We start from the raw sequence: 14,978 nt of genomic DNA, 5'->3' as shown, positions 1-14,978 counted from the left end.
TGATGCAGTCACCGGATAGCAGGTGAGCCCGACTGCACCTGCAATGCAATTACACTGATTGGAAATAAGTTAAGCATTTTGTTTTTTGCCAATTATAAAAAAAAAAGTTGGCAGATTTCAAGTCTCCCTGTGAAAAAACTAAGGGCTTTTAAAACATTTATAAATTATATTTGAACACCTGTTATTGACATACTCCTTTGATTATGGCTGCAAATTTTTTGGGGAAGCAACTGAAAACAAAACGCAACGGAATTCATGGGAGGGCCTTTACGTTTCACAAAGAACTGTGGCGCTGAATTGTGCAAAAGAGACGTTACCACAAAGTACATGTATAAATGACATAGCCAATATTTGAACGAACATCACTTTTTTTCATGTAAAGTTTTAAGGCTGGACAATTGAAACACTATGGACTTTTACTCTGTTTTACATAACTTCATTTTTTTTGTTAAAAAGAAACACTGCACAGCGTGCAAAGCAAGACTGTCCTTGTTTGTTGTTTTGCTTTAAAAGTATTATAAACACTGACACATTATTCCAAAAGGCAATATGTGCAACACTAAATTTAAGAAACACCCCTGCACAACACATGCAGACAGAAACAGTTCAAATTTGGGTAAATTCTGGAACTAGCAGTTTTTCGTGTGTGTGTGTGTATTTTTAATATATATATATAATTTACACAGATAAATTTGTTGGTATACACAAGCTAATCTATGAGAGAAATCCTTGATTTTTTTCCTACGTCCCCCCTTTGTTTGGGTTGCTGCTATGCCGGCCCCTCCCGTTCTCTTAAATTCAAAGAATCTAGCTTCAGTAACGTTTCGGGGGGTTCGAATTCGCTGGTGCCGCCTATAGCACCCTCTATGACGGGTTCGTTGTCCTCGGGTTCCGAGTCCGCGTCGCCGTAGTCGTCATTCAGGGTGGAGAGGATGAGATCTTGGAGGAAGAAGCTCCGGTCTGCGTTTTCTACCTCTAGCGTTTGTTGTTCGGTCTCTGATAGGACTGGCTCTTGTATTCTACAGGGGAAATGGATATTGAGATGGTCATCTTGATTAGATGCACTTTCTTGCAAAGTCCACTTCTAAGTTGACTGAGCCATCTTGTCATGCTTGTTGGGATCAATCATGCCAATGTACCATTTAGTTGAATCAGGCATTTTTAACAACAAAAAATGTTGTCAATATGTTGGAACGAGGGGAAAGGGCAACTCTTTGAGATAAATTAAGTTCGCACAGTAGGTCGTCGCTGTAATGAACACCATCATACCCAACATAACAAGCAGCCCATTTTGGCCCCGACAAACTAGTTCCTGATCTCCTGTACTACAGGAACCAGACTACTGCGCAAGAACTGGACTATTGTTGGGCTGCAAATCATTCAAGATTTACAAAGTAATTATTCAATTACAAAACAAGGGCTTATTTGTTTTCTTCAGTTGATGTTTTATTCGTTGTTGTGTCAGTGCAATGGCAGTAAGCCAATGAGCAAAGTTCTCTCACATGTTTTTAATGGGCACATTTTTGGGTTCACAATTGGAACATAAAACCCCTAAACTGAACAGTGTCTTCCTTAAATGACATCACAACAACAGCCCCCTCAGTTGTCCTGAAAAGCATGAAATATTTTGAATGTCTAAAGAAGTGCACTTTACAATAAAATTAACCTAAAAGGGTTGTCAAATAGTTTTCATACAATTCAGAGGAAAATGTTGCACAGAATATGTTCCTAAGAAAATTTCATTGCATGAACACATTAACTTTAACCATCCTCAATCCTCCAAAGTCCTCTGTCCGATTTTGGAGGATTCTGGAGGATTGAGGCTGAATGCAACATACAATTTTGGAGGATTGTGGAGAACTGAGGGCACATGGACATTCATTGTCAGTTGATTTTGGAGGATTGAGGCTAACTGGTGTTTGAAGAAGAGGAGGATTTTGGAGGATTGCGGCTGAATGCATTTTTGAGAGGCAGGGCTGTTGGAGGCTTTTGAAGGATTGAGGCAGTGGGTATCCCTCATTTGAACATAAGTGCAAAATCTTGGAGGATTTTGAAGGATTGAAGATAATTCATAGCAAAAAGGGCCTAGGGGTTTAGGGTTAAAGCAACGATACTACTGTGACCAGTGTGCTGACCTGGATAAGAGAAATTGGGAGTCTTTTTGTGATGCCGAGGAGACGGTTGCACTTTCGGCTCCGCCTAATGAAGACAATGAGGCGCCGTGGCCCGGATTACTGTTACTGGATGCTGCGGCTGCTGCAGACGCTGCTGCTGCGGCAGTCGCTTGCCGCCTTGGTACTGCTAACCTTTCAACCTAAGCACCGGAAATAAAGGGAAAAATCAAAGAAATGTAAGTAAATAATGATGTAAAATGTGGACAGAATTAGATGATATATCTGTCAAGGAATTCAACTATACAGTTGAGCATTTCCATCGCTTTGAAAAGAAGTGTCATGTCCGTGACACTGGCAATTAATACAATGATATCTAATTCTGAGAAATGATCCAAAACTCCTCGTCTGTTATCTCCTTGATTTGAAAAATACATTTTCAGGTTTATGCAGTGAGCTCTTAAAAGCTCTGTCACAGACATGCCATATTCCACGCTGGAATTGCCCAGTTGTAACTAACTTTAGGTTCAAGCTGGTATGAGACAAATGCAATGAGACATCACGATGATATCGTCATTTGACTCGAAGTAATTAAAATGAAAACAATACAAGATTTTTCTGTTTAGTCTACTTGCAAAGTTTGAAATCTTAAATCAAGACTGACTTGAAATTTTAATTTTTGGATATTTTGTTCATACTTTCTTCATTTTTGTGTTTACAAATAAGACTTGTAAACAGAAAAACGTAGAAAGACCATATGCTCTGTTTAAGCACAAGCACATGGTGATTGTACATACCTGCTGCCTTGCTGTGCCTTGCTGGCTCTGCTGCTGTTGCTGTTGTCTCTCTAGCTGCAGCTGCATGATTTGTAGCTGCTGCAGCTGTGAGGCTGTGGAGGAGTGACCCGCTACGCGCCGTGTTCCTGATAGCTGAGACAGCAATTCTGCAAATATAAAAATGTTAGAAACGGACTTGTTCAACACGTGTGTATTAATTTTGGCAACATAACGATAGCACTGACAAAGTCTTTAACCAATTCTTCAAAACTTATCATTTGAAGATGAAAAAAAAAAGGAATTTAGTCCCCAAATTTGAAAATGAGATACAGTTTTGACCTAGTAAATTGAGACAAACTTAAGATGAGTTTGGGACAAAAACAAAAGGCTCTTTATATTTATGTCCTTCTAAAATATCCCTGAAAATACAACTCTTTTTCTGCATAATTCCTTTTTGTATTCCCACATGACTTAGTGTGTAAGCAAAATTACTGAGAACCTCAAATATTGTTAAGTGCATTAAGTTCAGGTACTATCGTCTGGATATGTTATTATCCTCATCCAAGATGTTTAGCTTATTTAAAACGTTGCCCAGCTATGCCAAGTTTCTTGAAAAAGACCGTAACTTTATTGCGCAGCTGCGCAGTAAATTTGTCTGTCGCATAGCGCAAGTCACGCACTATTTCATGAAATTGGCTGCAGGGCTTAAGTCAATTTCTGAATTTCCATTTTTTCCCCATTATTTTGTTTGACGTGCACGGAGTTTGAATCAAATCCATTTTTGAGGAAATGTTATCGCCTGGCGCCCAGACTCAACTGCAACACTTTCCAGTGCCCCGTCACTCACCGGCAATGGGATCCATGGTCTCCCTACTACTGGGTGAGCTGGAGCTCTGGCCCGACGACAGGCCGCTGCCGCCGCTGAAGTGCATGTTGGGTCTCCTCGTCCGCTGGCCAATACCGCGACCAGGGTGGAACATTCTACGAAGGTGTCTGACATTACCTGTCTCATCGTGGAGGGCAACTTGACAGTTAAGGAAACAGACATGGATTTGAAAGGGTCACAAACATGAGGAATTCAAAATCTGAGTAGAGTTTCCACAGATGTTCAATTTTAAACCGTGAGCATGAAATGGGCATGTCGTCAATTCCGTACTCAGAACCGACTCTTCTGAAACGTAGAGTTGGATTTTCAGTTTAACCCTCCTGATGTCTGAACGGTCACAGACGATCAAACGATCAAGTCCGTTCCACTTTCATGCCTTACACAGGCAATTTATAAGCTAGTCACCAACAGTCGGATCATACTTCTGGTGAGTAAAGCCCGCTGCACACCGTTTCCATTTTAGCGGTTCAACGGATCAAAGGTACGGTTCTTTTCACCGTTGAGGAGACCGCAACGTTACTGCCACACATGCCCGATTCAGTCCTATAATCGGTCACATGATGACCAGTCACATGATGACCAGTCAGGTGATGACAAAATGGCAGCTGTCAATTCTGAATCATGTCAGAAATCAGAGCGCTGCCCGCACACCTTTCTGGTGACATCGGATCTAATGAAATCGGATGCGGAAATATCAGACATGTTTGATTTCATCCGGTCGCCCCCTGTGCAGTCAGATCGGTCCAATTTTTCAGCGCACACCTCTCGGATCTCTATGTCTGATAGCCCGATGATCCGGTAAACCAGTAAAATCGGAAAAGTGTGCAGCAGGCTTAAGCACAGTGACTACTACAGGTACATGTAGTCAAATTCTTTCAACAGACCAAAACAGATAACTGGTTGGCATGGGAGGCTTATCAATCGCCTACAGTCGATGCACAGCTGTATCATGTTACATAAACAGTCACAGACAGGGAGAACTCAACTGTTCAAAAAGGTCACTTGCAGTGTTGGAGGTCTCGAGGCCGGCCTCGGCCTCGAGGCCGGCCTCGAGGCCGATTTTCATGGCCTCGGCCTCGGCCTTGGCCTCGGAGGTGCAATGCCTCGGCCTTGGCCTCGGAGCCTTCCGGCCTCGGCGAATTGGTCGAGGCCGGCTCGAGGCCGCCTATTTTGATGTGTTTTCTATTCTAATTAATTTTATTTGTTTACCGTATCAAACCCTCCAGATTCTGCCGCAGTGGGTTCCGTGAAACGAACGCATACAATGTATACGCACGAATGAACTGGAAATGGTTGCATTATACGTACTCACGTACGTAGCATCTTCGCCTAGCCTGCGCTTCGGCTTTCCAAGTGCGTGCAAGCATTATAACTGTTACCGCGTGCCAGACTACATAAGTCTAGCACCATTCCCATTTGCGTACAATAACATGTGGTAGTAGACTAGTCTGATCGCAGTGTTGTACAACATTTTCTCGTTTCGCCTCTGTACCCCGACCTTTAAAAATAATTTGCGGCAAGGTGCGGCAAGCTTAATCATTTCTTTTTATAGGCCACTGTTTCAGTAAAAGTCTGAACTTTCTGGGTACGATCGTGTGTAGAAGTCCGTACCATTTTTTCCCCATAAAGATATGATAAAAACAATTACGATTTATCAAGTAGATTTTATTTTTAAACGGCAATTTCAATGAAAGTTCCGGCTCACACGGTAATGTGTGGCGCAAATGGTCAATATGGAAAGCGCGATTTCAGAATTCGTTTTTCCATCCAAATGAATGCAAAGTTCTGAATGAATGTTTTAATAATAGGAGTCAGTATTCCTCGTGGTACCAGGATACGTTTTTGTATTTTTAGAGCCATGTTGATACTTATTACATGCATAAGCACGGTTTGAAATTGACTAATTTTGCGTGGTTACAGATATAAGGCCAAAACCTCTGGAATCCCTACCTCTTGCCATGATCTTAAAATTCTTCGAAGCCATTGGATTCAAATCGGATGATCCGAGAATTCATGGTCACTTTGATGAACTGAGTGAGTGATATCATGCACGCATGTTCCGTGTTACTTGGAGCGGGATTGGCCATTGCCAGACTTTGTCTGGTACCGCGGTATTAACGGTGATAATGCGTGGACACTTATCCGTTGTACGAGCTGGATTGGAACTATGCTTTGCCCGTGCGTAACGGCGGGCCATCTGGCATTGTCTGGTCGCATCGCGGTGTTTGCTCGGGCGCGCGCCTGGACAGTGCGAAAGTCGGGGGGGGGGGGGGTCGTAACTTTTTGGTAATAAGTGGTAAAAACCTGACTCAAAAATCAAGTTGTTGTTTATTTAATGGGGATTCCTATGATATTAAGCATTTTGATAGGTTTTTAAAATAAGATTTATAAGACATGCTAAAAGTAACCGATGTAAATCTTACAGAATAGAAACTCAAAGTTGGCCATTTAAATTGTTGTATCTCCAAAGGGCAAACACCTATGAGACTGATTCAAACGCCATTGATTTGTTGTGTAATTTGCTTTCAGTGATACAAAACTTGAGATTTCTTTCTTTAAAAAATTTAATTCGCCGGACTCCCTACAAGAGGAAACCCATTGCAAGCTGTAAATTTGTAAGCCAGGCACTCCAAAACTCAGTGAATTCAACTGAAAAGATGTTAAAACTCCAACATAATCTTAGCCTTGTTTTAGTGATTTATATTTTATTACGTGTTTTGATAGCTGGCCTCGGCCTCGGCCTTGGCCTCGGAGGCGGTGGCCTCGGCCTTGGCCTTGGCCTCGCGGTTGTGGCCTCGGCCTTGGCCTTGGCCTCGGAGGTTGTGGCCTCGGCCTTGGCCTCGGAGGTTGTGGCCTCGACTACAACACTGGTCACTTGATTGATTTTGACTACTGGGATGGCTTTGTGGAATTTGCCAGCCAGAGAGGGAACAATAACTTATTAATTAAATCAACAGGAGTGGCAAAATTGTTGATGATAATGAAAATTAACAATAACAAAAAGGATATCAGATCTCTAGGGGATCTGTGTTCCAATGTTAGATGAGCGGCAAAGTCATCTGTAACATGGTTGGGATCTCCGCCTATCGACGCTGCACAGACTGGACACACCTTCACAGAGAAAGAGTAAAAAAAAAAGGAGTACATGACAATCCCTGCTATCAAAGGGTGCACAGGAGATTCAAAACACTCATCAAAGATCAAAAGATGACTTTGAATTTGATAAAAACATTGCATCTTTGGCAACAATGAAATCCTTCATGTTGTGAAAAGGGCTTCCAAGTGGGTTTGGAATCATTTGCCTGGCTATCAGTCATCATGGCAAGACCTCAGTTGAATGCTCAAGGGCAAATGATTCCAATCCCAAACCACATCAGCCTGGGTTTTTTTTCTTCACAATACGCAGGATTTTACACAGATTACATAAAACAGCACTGAAATTGATTAAGGCAAGGAACCTGGTCACAGTGCCCAAAAATGTTGTTGTGAACAATTGACAATTGTGCAGTGATGCGTGACTGAAATTAAATGAAACTCGTAGGGGTTGAGGCCAAGGCTTAGGAGTATCAGCACAACCAAACCTTTTCAAAAGTGACCACATGATTTTGTGGTTATTTTAAAAACAGTCAGACGGACACTTTTTTTTTGACATTCTGTATTATTAAACCGTAAAGTCACTGTATAGCTAGGAAGTGTCTTGCAGTGACAGCAGTGTTCAACCTCTACGAGGTTACTTGTGCACAGTGCGCATGTATCAGTCCAAGGTGAAATTGGCTGATGTGTGAATACCTGTAGCCGTGACACAGCCCATCACTCACTGTAAGCTCACTACAAGTTCAAAGTGCAGATTCTGACCACAGGCAAGGTATTTTATCTTAAGCGCCTCCTTTGTGGCATGGCCTATGCAGGGGAGCGTCATGAGGATTTGGTGTTGTAAACTCGAACTTAAACTTACCACTTCTAGTGAGGAGTCCGAGTGTTCGGACGTGACGTGCTCTTGTAGTGTGGACTCCGTAAAGCCCATTTTGCCACAATATGGGCAAGTGAAGGACTGTGGCTGCTCTAGTGTGATTGCCTCCCCTCCATAGTATAAATCTGTTGGAGAATTACGGTAAACAGAATCAGGTCTCAACTTCTGTATGATATAAATCATGAATTTAAAATACAGTATTATTAAGACTTCTGGACCTGGGGTTTCGCCTGCTGTTGTGCATTGGCTTGTTGATTTTTTAAAGGAATGCAAACACAGGGTCAAATACACACAAGTATTTTCTGACTGGCAAACACTATCTGATGGAATGCCACAGGGGACATAACTGGTTCCAGTGATTTGTTTGGCTTGTATTAACAGTGCAGTTGACCCAGCTAACAGCAAATGCTGGAAATACGTTGATGACCTTCACCCTTGGTGAAAATAGATCCTCCGTCAGTGAAAGCAAAATCCAAACAGATTTGAAAAGTCTGAGTACTTGGGCCTGTAACAATGGGCTGACATTAAACCCTGTAAAAGTGTCAAGCTTTACAAACGTACTTTGGCAAGAGAAATCCGCCAGATGTGCGGTATATCCAACTCTCAACAAGAACTTGTTACAAGGGCTAAACTCTTGGGAGTTATCTTCCAACAAAATTTGAAATGGGATGCCCATGTATATGAAATGGTCTCTAAAGCTAATAAGAAATTATTTATGGTCAGAAAACTTAAGAAATTAAGGAAATGTATAGAAAATTTTAGGTATGATCTTCCAGCAAACTTGAATCCTCAATCCTGATCGGTCGATCCATGGCAACAACAGAGTGATATGTGGCCTGTTCTGTCAAAATCTGGGCATAAGGTCGAAAATGATATTTTTACATACTGTTAACATATGTTCTTTTTCCTTTTAATAGGTGGTTTAATTTTTGAAACCGGTCATTCCTGGGCAGAGTTATGCTATTTTGAAGTTCATTGTGTCGAAAAGTAGAAAACGGAGAAAATGGCCACGAACGTCACAAAACAGTTATTTCTTTAACTGATATACATTATCAAAATCATCAAAAATAGTATATGTAGAGTTCAAATTAGGGTTTCAAACTTTTATAATATATTTTAGACATTTATATTTTAGACATGTTCAGGATTACAAATATGCAAAAATTTGAAAATCGATAAAAATGACCCCCACAGCGTTTTTTGGCCCTATCTCAATTTCAACCTCTGCCCAGAAGCGTCTGCTTTTTGACAGAACAGGTCACATATTATCCACTACAGCACGGTCTATGCTGCACTTGGCCTATAAGGCTATTTTAAGATGTGCGCTATTCCTGCTGCACGCACATGTAATAGGATAACTTCTGGAAAGTTCCAAAAGCTTGCGCTTTCCATCTTTACTCTACATCAAGTTTGCTTGAAGATAAATTTCCTATCCCACTAGTACTCGTAGTGCGTCTTCGTTCCATATATGCCAATCGGCCTTCGGGCCTGTGGCATATGGGACACTGACGCACTTTAGGCAGATTTGGAAGAATTACTTGGAATATTGAAGAAAATTGATGTGTATGTTTTCCTTACCAAAATCTGAACGTGTTAGAATGCACTGCATGGGGTGTTCCGCTGTGTGGCGTGTGGTGGTGGCGCCGTTCTCATAGCACACCGCGCACAGGTCGTAGTCGTAGCAAATAAGACACTTGTATCGGCGCCCCCTGAAGTTACCCTTTAGGCAGGAATCGCAACTGACAGCTGGCGAGGGAAAATGAGAGACAAGTACAGTCAAGAGTTTATTTAAAAGAATTCTGGAAGATTTTATTTTCATAAACAACCATAGAAAGGAACAGAAAACATGAGAAGACAACAAAGAATACTTGTTACGTAAATGCTTGGCACAACCTGTTTTCAAGACTCATTTTTATGATGGCTCTGTGTAGAACAGGGCCAGCCAGAAAACTGTGTTAGATGCCCTCCATTGCACAAAAATTTTACCTCCATAAATCTTGAACTAAGAGGTCGTGCAATTTGTCCATACCCCTGAACATTTACGGTTGGGATATGATAATAAATTATTTCCAAACATTCCATGTATACACACATCCTGCTAGTTTGAGTATCATCTGTTTGAAGGAGCCCATAAACTCTGCAACAAACGTTGTATCCTCAAGCCTAACCTTCCCTAATCCTCCAAAATCCTCTTTGCAAAATGGAGGATTTTGAAGGATTGAGGTTATATGGCAAAATGTGTGGCTGATTTTGGAGGATGCACTGTGTCAGGGTCTTATGTAGGCCGGATCTTGTGTAGATTATGCTCAACCATGCATACATTAGGCCTAGATTAATACCGGTACTTCAAATCCTCCGCACTGCTCCAGGATGTCACTGGCTCTGCCTCAACATACTGACAGTGATTGCTGGAGGATTTTGCAGGATTGAGGCAGTGGTCACCCCTCCAAGGAACACATTCAAGAATTAACGGATGGTTGTGGAGGACTGAGGCTGTATGCTATTTTTACACATAGGCAGTTGGAGGATTTTGAAGGATTGAGGTTGCATCCTAGCAAAAATGCTTAGGGAGTTAGGGTAAAATGCAAAATTTGTAACATATGACCCCGCACCAGCCAATCGGAGCTGACTTTTGAAAGTGTGACACAATCTTGGACAGGACAGTGTCAAAAGCTGCTGATTGGTCAACAGCTGCCAACTATCCCTATTGCAACATGGCGGCCTACGCAGAGCGACTACAGGTGAAAGATTCAGTTTTGAACTCTCTCCACACATTAATGTCAGTGTGGCCTGACAGAGGCACAGCAAACTGCAATTTTTGCTGTTTTAACAAACGCAGTTGTTCAGCTCCCTACTGGTTACAGGAAAAGTTATCAGCTGGTTTGACCTGTAAATTATGTCATTGGTTTGCCAAAAGCACGATGAGAGATACCTGCTGTTGGGCCAAAATCTGGGGGCTGAATCTGCACACAAGTGTGCAGATCTATGCTTGCTGGGCAAGCATCAACGTACGTACATATGTGTAGACTACAGTACCCATATACGCCTTTACACTGTACACAGAAACTCAAGTCAATCAACATCTAGCAACTGATGCACTCTAACTGGTACTTGTTACACACTGCACTATTCTTACACATACACGTAGATTCCCACTGATCCTACCCAATCTACAACTTAACCTCCTAACCCCCCACTAGGTATTTTTGCATCCTGGGGAACTGTCTCCAAAAATCCACAATCCTGCACCATGTGATGAACAAAGGCACAGTCTTTGTACAAAATACAACATAACAAGGACACTAGGAGTGTGCTTCTGAACCGGGTACCCGAGTACGACCGCAGAGGTCAGAAATCGACGATAAATTTTCTCTTCGGTACATGACTTGGATCGTGTGATTTCGAATATTTTGATCGTACGCTGCAGTCGTATATTCGTTTTCCTAGTTTCAGATAGCAAACATCATTCAGGCTGCTTTCCGCTCAACTGATCCACAAATTCAAGAGAAATTGGTTACCTTGAGTGATGGAGAAAATAATGATCCCACATAACCCCCATACTCAAGTCTCTTCACTGGCTCCCCATCACCGATCGGCAATCGCATTGCCTTCAAGGTTCTCCTTCATGTATTCCATTCCATTGTACCAGCCAGCTAGAAATCTCCATTAATGAGAACTGCACCAATTGACTGTCCCTCATACCAATCACTCGTGGGGTCAACGGTCTTCGCTCATGCTGCCTCGGAACTTTGGAACAATCTCCCACTTGAACTACGCCAAATGAAATCCCTGTCTACATTTGTACATTCAAATCTAACCTCAAACCCCTCTTTTTTTTTTACGTTGTTTTTGTAATTAATTTTTTTTTGTATTTTATGTGCCATGAGCATTATGCCTGGTGGATACTGGCACTTTACCAACTGTTCATTGGCTTTTTCGCAATTTTGCGAAAAAGCCTTTGTTTTTGTTCTGATTTTGTTTTTTCCTTTCTTCTTTTTGTTTCACGCAAAATTCCCATAGACTTTGTACACGATTTTAGTACATGTACACGCCACTTTTGGCATTGCACTTTGTCATACATCATTCAAATTAAGCATTTACCAGTATGCATTGTCCTTATGGCAAAGTTGTGTCCCGAAGAGTGACGTCATGATTACGTCATCAGGGGTCACGTGACGTCATCACAAACGTGCATATTTTGAAGTCCTATATCTACAGAACTGTAAGTCCGATTGGGTTGAAACTTGGTGTGTGGGTAGACCGGTATGTGTTATAGAAAAAAATGAGGTGACGTCATGGTGACATCATTGTGCGATTTTATATGACTTTTTGCATTTTTGGACCTTCAAGCCCTATCTCATGAACGCAACTTGCTAAATTCAAAATTCTTTTTGTATTTGGTTTGTTAGGTAATAGTATGCAAAAAATTTTGAAAAATGTGTGACGTCATCATGACGTCATCAAAAATGCGATTTTTAAAACACATAAGAGAAGGTCCGATTGTCATGAAATTTGGTGGGTAGGTAGATAATGGTACTGGTATGCAAAATCCGATGTGACGTTACGATGACGTCATCTGCTGATTTTTTATGATTTTTTTAATATTGAAAATTGTATTCTGCTTCCAAACTTGTACACTTCCTTTCATCGGATTGATTTCAAACTTGGTACAATGAAAAAAATATTACTCATAAATAAGCATAATGCGAAAAAGCCCTATGTTCTGTTGCAAACAGACACAGAACCTCTAGTTATTATTATTATTATTATTAGATTTCCAAATTTAAGCTCTTTTAATTTTGACTTTGTGACGTCAAAAGTACCGATGCCACTTTTCCTAGTTCCGGATTGGTTAAATCAGTTCCGAATCGATCAAAAACTGCTTCGCGCGATAAACAAAATCACACGAGAAAATACATTTTTCAGCCAGAACCACCCCGAATCAAGCACATTTTCTGATAAGGTATTATTTAATTTTTCGAAAAACAGTTCATTCAAGAGAATTCCAGCAATTATTTAAACGAGAATTAGTGTTAATGATTTTGAAACTTTTGTCTGCAGCACGACGACAAAAACATGCATGGACCGAAAACCTTTGACCTATCACAGAATACGTCACATAAAAATTGATTAACCCGCGTATAGTTGGGTCCTACGTGCACGCGCGATCCGGAACTTGGCAAAATGAGGTCAAAGGACGATATTTATACCGCTATTTCTATAAGGACGGCGCGTTAAAAAAAAATTAAAACGGCACACCGTGTACAGTGAATGGCTTCCCCAATCGCCAATCAGTAGACTTGTCTCAGTGTTTTTTGTTCTCCTTTCTGGGGAGGGGCAGGGTCTTAAGAAATCAACCTGCAGGCATATACCTTAACTCCCTAGGGGGTATGAAAAATCGTATTGAAATTGGAGGATGCACGACTGTTAGGGCTATTCAACTTGAACGTTACAGGAAAAATATCAGACTTTATTTATGAAAATAAAAGTTGAGATCATTATATTATACAAAACCATTTCCGGCACACCGCGATAATAGGGAGTCCACCTCCGTTCGCACACTCCGAGCTAGACCCGTGAACGTGGCGTTGTATACAACGCCACGTTCTTGTTTCATTTCGAACCTGGCGAAATCGATCCGACATACATAATTCCGTATGGGTGTTGAGTACTCACCTAGAAATCTAAATTTGCCCGTCCGATTGTTTCGGTTGTGTAATTTCGACGAAATTTGCCCATCAGTAAAGACCCATACGAACGTGTAGAAATTAGATTTTAACCTGACCCTGACAAATAACTCCGGACGCGTCTGAGTCGCTTGGACAGATTGACGGCTGTTTCATGTCGCAACCACGAAACCCCCCCCCCCCCCGCAGCGCAGACGATTGGCTGCTCGGCTCATCTCGTGTACAGTACGTGTGTGCACACACACGCGGGCGCACGTGCGACCGCGTGCAGTGCGGTGAGAGAGGAAAGGACTTGAAACTTGTCTAAAACGATGTCTGTTTTAGCTGCGACAGTAAACAGCCGTCGAATCATACGAAAATAAAACGCAATGCGCATGCGTCAGTTGGGAGAAAATGGCAGCTAGCAGTAGCGGACGGACTTCATGAACCGGGGCCAGAATTTTCCTCAATTTTCGTCAAATGCAAGTTTTGACGTACAAATAGAATTCAAGACAGCTTCATATGTGAGTACTTATTACATGGGCAAAATAACGTCCAGTGTGTGTAACGTAGGGAGTCAGAAGGACACGTTCGCCAGGTTCGAAATGACATAAGAACGTGGCGTAGTTTACAAGCCACGTTCACGGGTCTAACTCCGAGCATGTCTATTTTCACAGGCATCTTACATGGAATAAACGAAACCACTCCACCGTCGGATTTGTTTATTTGAAAGAGTACAACACAAAAGACAAGACAAGAAACGGGATAAGTACCGCCACATGACCGCGATAATACAGAGTCCCATCCTTCAACTTACAACATGACTTAAGTTACAACTTATACAAGCAGGTTAATCGATTTCATGTTCAGATGTTACGTTACTCATGTACGTGTTCTGTGCATGATGGGTCAAACAAGTCAAAGGTTTTCGGTCCGTGTGTGTTCGTGCCGTCGACATGGCCGTAACGCTGCAGACAAAAGTTTCAAAATCATGTACATTCATTCTCTCTTTAAAATTTGCTGGAATTATCTTGCATGCCTATCTCTTGAATGACCCATCGCGCAACGCGATCGACCAATCGCGCCCAACATTGTAATTTGTAGGCCTAGCCTACATATGTCAGACATGTACATTGTACATTGGGTACATTGACATGTGCAACAAAAATCCTCAGTCATTATCATGTGATACTTACAGTCATGTCGAGACATCGTAGAGATCCAGTACGGCCCCTCAGAGGCCTTGAATGCTTCAACAATCTACAGAAGAGTATATGCAACCATATGACTGTCTAAATGTTCCCTTTTTATGTAATAAATTAATAATTTTCGCTATCTTCCGGAAGGGAATTCCATACTCCACACAGATTTTCGTGCACAGTTCACGGGTGCTAAATGTGACGTCATGTTCTCGCTAATTGCGAGATTTCTCGTCATCATCAAAAATATTATTTACCGATATCGTACTAATTAAATAATTGTAATACTTGTAAAAATATTTCAAATTTGCTAAATATTGATTTCATATAACAAATTGTAGTTTGAACTGTCTTGATTCGAAACTTTCAT

The 14,978-nt window shown here is 41.5% G+C and overlaps 1 protein-coding gene across 1 annotated transcript; it reads right to left on the bottom strand.

Annotated features, from left to right (window-relative positions):
* Positions 1-324: 324 nt before the first annotated feature.
* On the bottom strand, positions 325-14,828 carry LOC119739928 (E3 ubiquitin-protein ligase KCMF1-like). Its single transcript, XM_038215069.1, has 8 exons — positions 14,606-14,828; positions 9,322-9,489; positions 7,729-7,868; positions 6,783-6,884; positions 3,735-3,900; positions 2,909-3,054; positions 2,136-2,314; positions 325-1,019 (listed from the first exon to the last, which is right to left on the bottom strand). Exons 1-8 carry the CDS (start codon positions 14,619-14,621, stop codon positions 770-772), a joined length of 1,167 nt encoding a protein of 388 aa, XP_038070997.1. The 5' UTR covers positions 14,622-14,828; the 3' UTR covers positions 325-769.
* Positions 14,829-14,978: the final 150 nt, after the last annotated feature.

The sequence above is a fragment of the Patiria miniata genome, unplaced genomic scaffold, assembly GCF_015706575.1.
Source record: "Patiria miniata isolate m_02_andy unplaced genomic scaffold, ASM1570657v1 HiC_scaffold_4, whole genome shotgun sequence".
NCBI classification, from domain to species: domain Eukaryota; kingdom Metazoa; phylum Echinodermata; class Asteroidea; order Valvatida; family Asterinidae; genus Patiria; species Patiria miniata.
This window is presented reverse-complemented; position numbering and strand designations above follow the sequence as displayed.